The following is a 14,130-nucleotide window of genomic DNA, read 5'->3' on the forward strand; positions in this document are numbered from 1 at the left end:
TTATTTTTTAATGGGAGTTGATAGAGATTGAACCTGCAGCCTTCTGCATGCAGAGAAGTTCCTCTACAGTTCCTCCAGTCCCTTCCCCTCCAAATCCAAACCATCCAACCAACCAGACATATGAAGGCAGAACACAACTCAGTTCATCAGTGCAAACTCAAAGGAGACCAAAGGCTGTCACACAACAGTCGTTTGATCATCAGTCTGGCAATTGTGAATAGATGTTTTCAGCACATGAATGGCAATTTATACACTTGTATGTATTACCTTATTTCTTCGATTCTAAGACACACTTTCCCCCCCCCCATATAAACATCTCTAAAAGTGGGGTGCGTCTCAGAATCGCGGGTGTTTCTTAGGTGTGTTTTTTTTCCTGTTCGTGGTACTGAAATTAGTGTGCATCTTACAATCGATGGCATCTTACAATCGAAGAAATACGGTAGTCCGCCTGCTTAGACCAGAGAGCTTCGGCTATTGGGCAGTATAAAAATGTAAGAAATAAATAAAATAAATAAATAATAAACAAAAAACATGCACTGCATTCCTTTTTGTTTTCTCAATAATTCTTGTCATTCCGAGACGAAGCGAATGCCGTCATGAAGAACCGTGGCATCGGCGCCTTCTCTGTAGCGACCCCCACCCTCTGGAAAACCCTCCCTCGTGCGGTTCAGAAGGCGGAAAATGTAGTATCTTTTAAACACTTCCTAAAAACATATCTCTTTAGGCAAGCCTTCCCTGAATTGTAACTTATTCTGGTTTTATGTGATTTTTAAAGTTTTAAGTTAGATTGCTATGTTATGGTTTTAGTTCTAAACTGCCCAGACAACCTAGGCTTTTGGGCAGTATAAATATGTAATAATAAATAAAAAGGAAATTAGCTTTTGTAAGAAATGAAAATAAACGAAGCACTGCCTTTACAGCATCAAGGCAGAGTTCCAAGTAATTTAAAGATGATGTTTCAAAAAACAGCACTTCAAAATTATAGCCGGGTATTTAATTTAATAAAGCAAACTGTGAACAACCTTTTCAGCACCACCTGGGATGTCTCCTTTATTCATGGATAAAAATTAAAAGCGCTGCCGTGAAGCCCATTAATCTTCTCTGTGCTTAATGCTCCACGTTCCTCCATAAACAACTTAATCTTTAAATGGCAGAGGAGTTAATTTGTTCGGGTAAAAACAGGTGTGTGGGTTTAAAGTTCTCTCTTGGTTTTTGTAAGGTAACGGAGTTAGAAAGTATTAAATCTTCAAGAAAACATTCATCTCTTGGACAAAATGCAAAAGTAATTCAATGCATCTGCTGGTTTTTGTGCTTTATAGCCCAACGCTACGCCTTGCTGCATCAGCACTTTACAGGAGCCAAATAAAAGGTGCGTAAGAATGTAAAAACTCTGCTGCTGGATAAATCAAAGATTAGTCCAGCCCAGTGTTCAGTCTCTGTCAATGGACAGGCAACTAGATGACTCTAGAAAACTCACCAGCAGACTGCCCTTGTGGGCTCTGCCCGGCACCTGGTTCTCAGCTTGAGACATCAGATATCTCTATCACAGGGACTCAGGAATTTGGTTTTATCTCCGAACCATCATGGAACGTGCCAGAGGAAGACGCTGACGGCCTGTCTTTTTGTTTTGTTTTTCCTTTTTACTGCATTGCAGCACCAAAACTGCAGATGGGCCATGCCCAGTGTTAACGCCCAGCATATCTCAGATTTATAATGTTGGTTTTATTGCTAAAACTCACATTTTGGTATGAAAACTTGCTTTGTATAATGGCTGGGCCTCATGGGATTGCCCAGCATCATCAGCTGGAGTTTCTAAACCAGTATTAGAAATCGGAACACTTTCCGAATGTTTATTTTTAAAGGCAAATCAAGTTTCTTCTCTCTAACATTCCAAGGTCCTGATCCAGCATCCCCCTCCTCCACACCAGCTGTTGGTTAAAGAAAAAGCAGCTATGCAAGGGCAAAAGGCCATGACAAATGGCGAGACGTGATCAATTGAGAACCCATCCTACATTATTGAAATGTTTGAGGATCTGCCAGTCATGCACATACAAGGTGTCTACTCCAGGAACTCAAGTCTTACAGAAGAAAGGATGACAATCCACACCGTGAGAACTAGATGCTTCCTTGCATACCCTTCTCATAAGAACATATGAAGTGCCATGCTGGATCAGACCAGAGGTCCATCTAGTCCAGCACTCTGTTCACACAGTGGCCAACCAGCCATTGGTCAGGAATGAACAAGCAGGATGGTGCAACAGCACCCACCCACCCATGTTCTCCAGTAACTGGTGTACACAGGCTTATTGCCTCGAATACTGGAGATAGCACACACCCATCAAGGCTAGAAGCTATATTTATTTATTTATTACATTTCTATACCGCCCAATAGCCGGAGCTCTCTGGGCGGTTCACAAAAATGGATAGCCTTCGCCTCCAGGAATTTATCCAACCCCCTTTCAAAGCCATCCAGATTGGTGGCCATCACTACATCTCGTGGTAGTGAGTTCCATAATTTAACTATGTGCTGCGCTCTCAAAAAGGGTATAACAGAACTGGACGCTAGAAGAACTGCAAACACTGTCAAATTTATGGAGCTCCTTTCCATTTGTTCTGTGCTCCCCGCTTCTCCAAGCTGTGAGAGGTTCCAGGGTGAGGAAGTACTACTGGGTTTAGTTTCCTTTGGACGAGAGACCCCTGGAGATTTAAGGTGTTCATATCATACAGCCTTGTAAATAAGGCCACAAAAGTTACTGGCATGCAAAATATTTTTATGAGCTTTCCTTTCTCTGCTGGCTGCAGAGAAGGGAAAGCCAGGGAATGCAGCCTTCTAGCCCTTTAGCAGGCTATTAAAAGCATGGCCTTCTCTTAAGTAGACTTGTAGGGGAGGCTAATTGCTTGCCCAGTCAGTCTGCTACATTTCTGGGCTGGTTATGGAAGAAGGGTCCTTCCTTCTTCTTCAGCTAGCCATGTTTGGCTCGATGGAATTCCTGGTCACCTTGAGCTCCCTGAGGAGTTGTCAAATACAAGAGTGATGTCACCTTTTCTTTATTCACATCTATAGAAGCAGAGCCTAAGTGAAGGCAAAAATGGAATCTTACAAGGCAGAAGATCCATGCAACTTGCACAGGTCTCTTCCAGCTGAAGCCACCAAGAAACTTTCAGCTCTCCTTCTGTCTTACTTCCAAACATATCCATCCAAATGTTTCTCCCTGGGGCTGTGTATACGCTCCCTGGGGCTGTGTATATGCTCTGGAAACCCAGGGGTGACTCTGAATCCATGCTGCGCTGGTTACGTGATGCAGCCACTGATTTGGAGCCACCTTGGGGCAAAGAGCCAAAGATCCGCAGCAGAAAAGTTGGGGACTTACTCCAAACTTTCCTGCCCCTGTGAGGTCAGTGCGGCTCTTCTGTCCTGGCTCCGGCGCTGCTCTGGGGGCATTATTTGGTGGAAGGTGACAACCTATTGGTCGCCAGAAGCCATAGAAGGGGGGTGGGACTGGTGAGCCTAATGGCTGCTGAAAAGCCCGCATTGCCTCCCCCAGTGGGGATTATTCGCCGCCACCCCGCAGCAGTGATACAGTGGGGTTTGGCAGCCGAATGGCACCAACTTGGTGCTGTGAAGACAGCCTCTGTGTCTCTCAGCTTCTTCCCCCTCTGCTGGAGGGGCGTCACCTTCTACAAGCCCTTATGGGCATCTCATTCCAAAACACAGAGAGAATTTTCCTCCTACAAGACCATCCCTTAACCATTAGCACGCGCCCCTCTGAACAGAATCGGTGGTCTGTCCTAAAGTATTAACCAGCAATCCACCTAACAAAAAAATGGTGGGCCAGAAGCTGTACACCATGTTAAAAATAATAATCGAAAAATGTTTTAAGAGCATTAGACCATTCCAGCTTACAGAACAAAACAACACACTAATCCTAAAGTCGTTTAATTGGAAGAAGAGCCCTTCCCAAGTGTGCTTAAGATTGTCACACATGGGGATACGTGACCAAAAGTATATAAAATTTTGAGTGGATTGGGGGGACGGGGACGAAACGATGAACAGGCAACAATTCTCTAGCCATTCACATATTGCTAGAAGCTGGCACAGCAGTGAATTAAATTCAGTGTGCAGTTGATTTAAAAACAAAAGAAGACACAGAATATCTGTCCGACCTTGTGCCACTTAAGACTATATTAACAAATGGACCATACATATTCATGACAGAGAGAGAGAGAGAGAGAGAGAAATAAAGAGCTAATGGACTGGAAATGTAGGTCAACTGCCACAATACTAGAGTGTCCCTAACCCTATTATCATCAATTACTCGAGCCTGTGACTTTCTGGAGAGGACAGTCAACATGGTAAGAGAGACTCATGGGCTAGTGTGCGCGCTTACATGTTCAAACAGGAGTCCACTGTGCTTATTTGGATATTGTTCTAGGCTCTGAACATGTGTGTGTGTGTACAGGACAATCCAAGGAGAGACTGCAGGGACTGCATTCGGGCAACACGGTAGTCAACGGTGGGGTAATAATTCTACCGTTGTTTATCTAGGGGGTACTCCCCACACAACATGATAACAATCAACTGTGGTGTGGATTAGGATCAGCATTGAGTTGACTATTAGTTCACGCTGAGGTAACTCATTCATCCCCTGCCCTCTCTCCTCCCTCAGTATCCCATCAGCCATTGCTGCTGAAAATCTATCCTGCCAGCTGGAGTAAAGTGGCAGCTGCCGCTTTGACCACTCTTGCCTTGCGACTCCCCTCATGAAGGGAGGCAGTGCCGGGTTTCCGGCAGCCTTTAGACTTGCCAGGCTGCTACCTGCCCTCTGCTTTGATGGATGGTGACCAATCAGGGGACACCACCCATCCGGCCATGCCGCCAAAGCGGGGATAGAAAGTGGATGCACCATACTCACCTCGTGCTGGAGAAAAAAGCCAGGATGAATCCCTGACTTTTTTCGTCCGCAGCTTCGCTGGAAAGCCCCAGGGTGGGTGTGCGGTGGCTGCTGCATTGTATAATCAACACAGTGCCACTGCACACCCACACCGGGGCTTTCCGTGCATTTACACAGCCCCATTGACACTAACATTCCAGGCACATCCCAATCTGTGCAGACTACTGGACTTAAAGGATCATGGTTCTGATGCAGCAAGACAGTTTTCTTCAAGTGAAAGAGGAACCAAGAAACCAAGTAAGGGAGCTACTTAAAATTACTGGAGGGGCAATGTGTTTCAACGAGAAAGTGAGATACCAATGTAATGTGGGTAGCGGTAGAATGTGTAATAGGAAATAAAACCCTACTGCCCCACCGCCCCAGTCTACATATCAGCGGTGGCAGTGACCTTGCAATTAGCAGCTGATTGCTGTCGTTGGCTATCAGCCAACTCCCAGCAGCGTGCTCATTGCCAACTTGATCCGCCCACTAAAAATCAGCTTCAAGCTCTGGGTGAGAAGTGCACAGGGCCAAAGGGAGAGAAATGCATAAATGAGAACCATAACGAGTAGCTCAGCTATACTTAATTGGTGACACGAGCCAGAAACTTTAATGAGAGACAGCATGACTAATGCCTTGTTAAAACTTCCATGGATGAAAAAGGGCGGTATATAAATCCAAATAATAACAATCATAGTATTTACTTATTTTATTTAAAACATTTGTATCCCGCCCTATATCACTAGGATCTCAGGGCAGAGTATAATAATAACAACAACAACAACCACCTCCCCCAACAATTGAAAGCCCTCTTCCCTCCCTATGAACTATTTTGGGGGTCTAAACCTGACCCCTAAAATGGCTGGCCATTTGCAAATGGGGTGCTGAATTGGGGGGCAGTTGTTTCAGTCCACCCCTAGTTGCGGCCAATATTTTGTTAGGAAATGAAATATTACTTTTGATCAGGGACAGGCTTCTTAAGGACTCCACATTCCCTTCCAGTAAAGCCTCTCTCTTGGAATGATCAGCCCATTGCAACTTGCACGTGGTAGCATCACAGAGCTAAATAGGCCAGGTGGGGGAGCCCATGGGCTCCATTTTGCCTGCCCCTGTTTGAAGACATTAAAACAAACAAGCCCTTAAGTATTTATAAGCTGCATTTCTGGACCATGTCCTTCTGGACCAAGTAGTCAAACTGTTTTGGAACCGTACAAGAAACCGAAAAACATGCACACAAAAAACACCTCCTTACCAGACATCGCAGTGAGATCAGCATTTTGGCTGAATGCTTCTGTAATTCCAAGGCCCTTCAAAACATCTTTCAGATCGATTTCCTGTTCTATTGAGAATCTAGAAAACATGCACACACAAAAAGAGGCTGAAAATCCCAACTCTTTTCCCAGCCAAAAAAACGTATTTGCAAGTTATCATTAGTGAAACAGAGAAAAAGAATAGCCCTAATGCAGAAGCAGCCTGCAAGGCATTCAGGTAGCTCAGCACGGGGAAAGCACTTAGAAGAAGAAGTGATAAATCATATTTATTGAGCGGATATTCGTCACTAGCTTACTGCTGGGCACTGTCTTGTTTGCAGTAATATTCCGAAACTAATTGTTTTGCAGCCATGTAAGCAGAGAACGTTGAGTCAACAGAACTGATGGGTGGTGGGTGGTGGAAGGGGGTAATCCTGTATGTGAAGCCAGATAAAATGGTTAGTTTTAAACATCACCCAGAAGTGAATTCTAGAACAGAACAAGGGGTGGGCAAACACTTTGGGAAAACTGTTAAGAATATGACTAAGAAACAAAGCAGACATGTAAATAAGAACTTTTCTTTCAAAAGAAAATATTTGCATTTGAATTTCCAGAAGACAATCATGATTTTAAGAGAAATGATGGTTCTTTCCTTTTTTAAGACGGGCAAATTCCACCCCAGGGAACCCTACGATGAGAAACACAAACCAACGTAAAAAACCAAAAGGTTCCTGTTGAAAGCTCTAGGAGGACACAAGAAATTAAAGACCTGTGTTTAGTATTCCAAGGGAGAGCCCATCAGCCCCTGAACAGAGCTGGGAGAAGCCAGATGGCCAAGAAGTTCAACCTTCTGCCCCAAAGCAGGCAGAGTAAGCCACTGCACTGCAGAAAGGCATTTTCACGACCAACCTAGCCTCGGTCAAGGAATTCGAAGCTCTCGGCCAGAGAGCTTCGGCTATTGGGCGGTATAAAAATGTAATAAATAAATAAATAAAAATAAATAAAATTCATGAATACTAAAGCTGAGGAAACGACCTAACTGGGTAAGGATACAAGTTACTCTGGTAGCACTTTGAGAACAGACTGCGACTTCTCAGAATGGAAACAAATGTGGTGCAATGTCTCCATGCCAAAACAGAAATGTGTTACCCAGTAGTACTCTTGCCTGTTCCCTTTAGGTACCACCATAGTGGGTGATGTCCTGGAACAGCCTTCCACATCCTGGTTCCCTCCAGATGTTCTGGATTTCACCTCCATCAGCCTCCAGCAACATGGTTAATGGTCAGGAATGCTGGGAGATGTAGTTCAAAACATCTGTCGAGCATCAAGTCGGGGAAGGCTGTTCCAGGCCCTTACACACTCCCAATGACATCATGAGGCCAGGGTTTGGTGCGGAGGCCCAGAGGTTAGGGGAAGTCTGGGCAGAATGAACTCCATCAAGGCACTGGCTTCATTACTCCTTTGTATTCTTTGTGCAGAGAGGAGCAAAGCAGACTCGGTCATGGTTCAGGTGTTTTTCCACCTCCTCTCCCTTCTGAGGGGGAGGAGCTTTGGGGATGGGGGCTTGTATGAAGTCCTGCCAAATTTGGTGGGCTAAACTTGGCCGACAGGCTGGGAGTTCTCCACCCCTGCTGTAAGAGTTCTGAAGCTGTGAATTCAATTGGTTCTCCTCCCCCTTTCTACACGTGGTTATTGCAGCACAGTGATGGAAAACCTGCACCTGTGCAACTTCAGTCTGCTTCAGGACTGAGGAGACAACAGCCTTGCCCCATCAGAGGATGGTCTAATAAATACAGCTAGTCTGAAAATATAGCTGCAATCAAGATTTCAGCCCCAAACTGTAGAGACAGACACACAGAATCGACGGTCAGTGGTGAGAAAAGGCAATCAAAGGAGGATTAAAAATGTCACAGAGCCATGCTGCCAAGACAAAGCAGCCTCACTAAAAAGTTGGAGGAACTTCAAAGCTTTTATTAGAATGATGGGAGCATTCATTGTGACGGATTTCAGTTCCACTGACAGTCATCGCAGAATGCATGAGAGAAGCATGTAACACATGGGTGGGGCATGGAAAGAGAGGTCCTTAGAAATCCAGATGACCAGGCTATATGGGTGCAGTGCACCATGCACCTTCTCGGAAAGGTGTCCATGGAAAAGCAGGGAACATCCTAACAGGGTTGGTGGACTGCACTCCTTAAATGACACAGGACCAAACTAAGGGGGTGTCTATTCAATGCCGCGTTGCTACAAGGTGAAAATAATAAAGTTAGATGGCAGGAAGGAGCGCAGGCTATCCGGACAGAAAAACTGCAGTGCCAGCGGCCACTCGGTTTGTCAAGTCCACCCCGTGCCCGGGGTTTCTGCGCTTAGCTGATCTGCTCAAAGCTACGCACACTTGGATAACCCAAATCGAGGTCACCACTGACACACGAAGAAATAACATGGTGACCTCAGAGCAAAGGGAAAAGTCGTGGTAAATCGACACTTTCAAAAAGTGTAAGTTTGCGGGGGGGGGGAGCCCATCATGGCTGCGCGTTGGTGCTGCATCATATTAACAACGCAGCACCACTGTGCAGCCACGACGAGGTAAATGGGGCATATAAACAGCCTCCAGATGTAAAACATGGAGCTGCTGTTGAAAACTAATTTCTCCCTCTCCTATCCCTGTAGTGTAATTTAAATGGGCTTTAAAGCGCTCAATCAAGCCAAACAAGGTTTCTTACCAACATTAGACGTCCAATGACATTCACTGGGTTGTGTTTAAGGAGTTGTTATACTACCTTATGGGACTCCCTCCCAAGGGATGTATGATTGGTCTTGTCGGTATTTAAAAAGGCTCTGAAAACCCACCTGTTTCAAATGGCTTTCAATTGATGTGTTTTATTGGTTCATGCTGCTGTTTTATTGAGGTTTTATTGCTGCGGCTCTGGAAATGTTTTTTTTTTTAAATGTTGGCTGAATTATATCTTAATTGTTGGGTTTTCTGTTAGGGTTTTTTAAATTTCTTTTTGAATTTTAAAAGCTTTATGATAAATCTTATATTGTTCTTTCAGGCTTGGGTGAACCCAGTCCAGAAATGTTGCATATAAATATTTAAATAAATCCAGCACAATGTTAAGTTTGTAACTAACTAAAAGCCCCTGAAGTTTGATGGGTGTAAAGCAGGAGGGGCAGTTTCACTCCTCTCTCCACACCCACCCTTCTACTTCTCCCTTATAACTCCCCAGCTATCATTGAGGATAATGCCTCAGGTAGAGCAATACTCTATTCCACAGAACTCAATGGTGGCCAATGAGAACCAAGCCAGTCTCACCTGTAATTGTCCTGTGTTGGGTTCTATGTCTGGAACCATTAACTATCCAAGAGGGTGGGAGTCCGGTGATTGGGTATTCTGGATTATTTTAAAGAGTAAATGCAGTCAGAGGGAACCAGTGGGATGCAGATTGGGTTCACAGCACTGGGAAATGGGGAGTTTAACCTACTCATATCATGCTCTTCTCCCAGTCTGAAATTCCTTGTCCTTCAGCCATTATTTGCCCTGCAAGGCAAGGCTTACAGGCACCCACCGTCTTGCCTAGTTTGGGAGAATGCTGGGAAAGTGAGCAGATCGTCAGGAGTTTTGCTTTTACAGATACAGGGTTGTATCTAATTTTAGTCTAACTTACATCCAATTCATTTCAATTGGTTTATTCTAAGTAGGATTAACATTGGACGCAACCCATAGTTCCTATGGGCCATTTAAAAAAGACAAAGAAAAAAGAAAGATAATTATTTTCCGAAGAGTGCTAACCAACCTAGAAGGGCTGATGTCAGAAGAAGCTTCTACAATATTAAATACTTGATGTCTCCAGCTCCAAAGTATCAGCTGGATAATTTGAATCAATACATGAAATTCAGTCTATCCATCCCTCTGACTCTTAGACTTCACTGTCTCCTTATGGATCACTGAGTCACAGCGATGCAGAAAGAAACATGAGACTCCATGCTTGTAGCAGAATTCTTTCTGCTCTACGAATTGGGCTGGAAATGGAAATGAATACATTTGGAGCCTGAGCCTGCATCGTAAAAGAAGGCCCATTTCTGGCTTTCTTAGGGTTTCCTGCGAGCCTGGATTGAGCTTTATGATGCTAGCTTTGGCATGCAGCCATATGACTCCTCTGGCATTGGGTTGTTCCAGTGGTACATGGTGTCATGGTTTTATGTGATGGTTGTATTGTACATTGCCCCGGGCACATGGAAGGTTTGATTTATAACTCTAATAAATAAAGAATAAATAAATGGTGGGAAAAGCCTTTGGAAGTTGTCCATTTAGCCCAGTATTGTCTACTTCAGCGGGCAGAAGCTCCCCATAGTCTCAGGCAGAGATCTTTCCCAGCACCTGATACATCTCACTGGAGACAACAGGGATCGAACCTGGGACCCTTCTGCATGCAAGGCATGTGCTCTGCCACTGAGCTAGGTTAAACCATGGCAGGCTGGAGGTGGCCTCCAGGTTTTCCATTGCCTAACACAGCCTTCACAAACCTGGTGCCCTCCAGTTATTTGGGCCTCAATAGCCAACCGCTTGGCCAAAGGGCAGGAAAGCTGGGAGTTTGTTGCTCAAAACATGTGGAGGGCACCAGGCTGGGGGAAGGTGGGACCTCTCCTATAAAGGAACTAAAAGGCCAGGATCCAAACCAGTTGTTCATGTGGGCCTACGGACTTGAGCATTGCCATTGGAATTTGTACATATTCTCCCCCACCCTTCGAATGGACAAGACCCTTTCTTCATTCTGGTTTTGTAGGCTTCTCGTAAACATCTGTTGATTTGCCAAGGGAAACAGGACACTGGATTTGGTCAGATCCAGCAGAGCTCCTAGGTAAAAATGCAACAGATTGATTATCAAGCATCCAACTTCAGGAAAGTGGAATATAACGCCTCCAGGAGCTCAGAAAGGGAAAGCGAGATATGAGAGAGAGCCTGTGTTGTATGATCACTGGATGACTGATGGAGGAGCAAAACAGATGTTACTTTAAATCCATATCTATGTGCAGGGCCCCCAATTTGGATTAAAATTCTAGCAGGAGGTGTGTGTGTGTGGGGGGGGGGCTTTCAAGGTCTAGATTGGGACCCCACACCTACTCTAGAATAAATATGAAAGAAAGGCATAGCTGCTAGATACAAATTTAAAGCAGTGTCTGTTTCGGCCTTGAGATTAAGAAAACCCAGGTTCCAAATCTTGCAGTCAGAAAACCTTACTAGGTGATCTTGGACCAGTCGCCATCTCTCAACCTAACCTATCTCATGGGGTTGTTGTGAGGATATGAGAGGGGTTGAGGAGATGTACGCCACCTTAAGCTCCCTGGGGATATGGTAGGATAAAATAAAAAATATATGACCTCATTTATTCCTCTAACGCTTGGTATAGCATAAGTGAAGCTGAGAATCATTGGAACAATACTAAACGCCTGTGACTGTACAACTAAGCATTTTATCTTTCTATGACAGTTTGAGATTCTGTTGTGTGCTCAGCAGAGAGATAATAATTTCTGGTAGTGGCTGGGAAGTCCTTGGAGCCTTCCAGTTACAATTACCTAGGAGAACACAATATATTTTAAATTAATTTGATCCAAATAGAAATCCTTCTTACTGTCACCTCCAATTTCCTGGTTGAAATGTTGATTTCTGCCAGTTACCTGGAGCAGTGACAGAGATATTCTACTGGGTACAAATGCTTTCCTTGTCTGACTGTCCTACAGCACAGTAACATACTGGTGACCTTACAAAGTTCTCAGCCGCCTTTATATAACTGCATATTTTAGTTACACCATCTTAGCTTTTGACGTATCCTTAAATTGGTGAGGAAATTCACAGTTCTCTCAGAAAGGAAGCTCCTCCCCCCTTCATATCTCGAGTGACATGAGTTGCTTTTTGAAGCAAATTAAAAGCATGTTGTTGGAAGTTTTTTCTAATCATTTAATTAAAAAAAACCCAAAGACTTCTGTCATCATTGCGATCAAGACATTTGGGATGGTTCTTGGTGGTCAGGATTACATAATTAAAAAGGAGTTACCATTTTTTCTAGTTTGGTTGATTTAAAGTGCAATGTTACAGGCTCGACATCCGAATGATGGAGCTCTCCGATCTCAGAGGCCTCCATCCATCCTATGCCTTGCTAGGCTCTTGCTGGCAGGATGGGAGAAGCAATGGAGGATTTTTTTTAGCTTCTCCATCCTCCAATACAACATTTTTGTTAGATGGGACTTTGACCCCATGTAACTCACTCACTGGGCCAGGGATGGGGCTGAGAGTCTCTTGGATCCAGTAGATCCATGACATCTCTCCTCCCACTGGCCTGTCCCCAACACACCAATTTCTTCCCTTTTTGAGGTTGGAGTCCCAACCTTGCAAGAAATAGCTGATGTCGACCTTTTCATCACAGCTGTGGTGGGGGGAGAGGAACCACAGCTAGTACTCTTCCTCCAAGGTTGGATGTCTTACTCTGGCCTCAGAGGGGAGGTCTTTTGCATCCTGTGGCCCTCAGACACTGTCTAGGGGGGCACACGATTGCGCTCTTGACTATTTTTGTATGTAGCAAGGCAGAACAGCAAACACTGAGTAGGTCGCCTTGGAAGTGCCTTTCAGTTCATGAAAGACTTCTCTAGAACCAAGCCAATCAATATTATGGGAGAAATTAAAGGGATGCATTTCAGATACTGTCTGGGGTGGGGTGTTACCCCAAAATTTAGTATTTTGTATATGTCTAGGTTAGTATGTCTGGTAAGTATGGAATGTTAGAACTGAGTGGGTGTGGTTTATGATGCAACAGGTGGGAGAAAGGAGTATTTAAGGAGAGTGTTGGGAGTTTGTGGGGTATGTGAGTTTGAGGAGTGAGTGAGAGAGTTGTATATAGAGGTGTTTGGATCCTAGTGACTTAGGATTGGTGTGAAGAGAGTGAGGTGGTTGATGTGTGGAGAGTTTACATTAGGCAGGATTGAAAGTATTATATTTTTATTTAAAGCTTTTAAATAACAATAAACTTATTATTATTTTGTTAGCTACCAAATACCATGTGTCAGTTGGCATTATTTACCTGCCTTACAGTTATTAAACACCTACACCGGATTATACCCACAGTATATTCAGAGAGATCCAATATTAGACCTGTTTCCCTCATAGCTAGGGGAAAGGTTTTAATTAACCCTCCCTCAGGTTTCAAGTGGTGGCGCTTGGCCTGAGAAGGGTTTGTGCGACGGGCCTAGTGTAAGGGTCTGTTACGTCACAGGGCGGAGTGGGAATAACAAAATCTGCTTTCCATCCTGAGACCATAGTTACTGCAGACACTGAGAATCAAGCATCCGTCTCTTGGTCACAGGACAGTATGATAGCAAAATGTGACAGAAGCTTGGGGGAAAAAAAATTTCATCAGAAGACATACTTTCAGACTTTGCACAAACATTCTTAAAGCTCTTTGTAAATATTAATGAGCAACGCAGAGCTGAGAATGGATAAAACAATATTTCTCCCCAGCATATTTTTCATAATACAACCGGAAAAGGTAGCTAGCATAAACTTGAAATGCAGAACTCCAATACTGTAATTCCCTTATTAAATTCCAGAGATTAATTACAGACTTCAAGGCTGAATTTCTCCAAGGACTGCAAACAGATCTGCTGGATGTTATCAATGCACTAAATAAATACTTCATAAATACTTTATGCTTTCGCTAAAAGAGAGAGACAAAGAGAGAGAGAAACAGAGAGAAGTAAAAGGAATGGATGGCCTGCAGGCCTTGTACACTGAGAAATAGCAGTGAAATAAAATTAAATTTTCCATGCCCTGAAAGAGTTCATCCAATTAAAAAGTGAACATTTTTTAAACTTTTACGTTTGTAAAAGGGCCTGAAAGACTAAGCCAAGCCAAGTTAATCACAACATTTTCAATTTTCTGTCTGCGCTCCTTGCATCTG

General features: G+C 44.0%; 1 protein-coding gene across 1 annotated transcript in view; it reads right to left on the reverse strand.

Moving 5' to 3' along the window:
• SERPINI1 (serpin family I member 1) overlaps positions 1-14,130 on the reverse strand; it is a 113,687-nt gene that overhangs the window by 12,032 nt on the left and 87,525 nt on the right. Inside the window, exon 6 of the mRNA XM_063132008.1 lies at positions 6,184-6,281. Within this exon, the coding sequence (XP_062988078.1) occupies positions 6,184-6,281 (98 nt within the window). The remainder of the gene's footprint in view (positions 1-6,183; positions 6,282-14,130) is intronic.

The sequence above is a fragment of the Elgaria multicarinata genome, chromosome 8 (genome assembly GCF_023053635.1).
Source record: "Elgaria multicarinata webbii isolate HBS135686 ecotype San Diego chromosome 8, rElgMul1.1.pri, whole genome shotgun sequence".
NCBI lineage: Eukaryota > Metazoa > Chordata > Lepidosauria > Squamata > Anguidae > Elgaria > Elgaria multicarinata.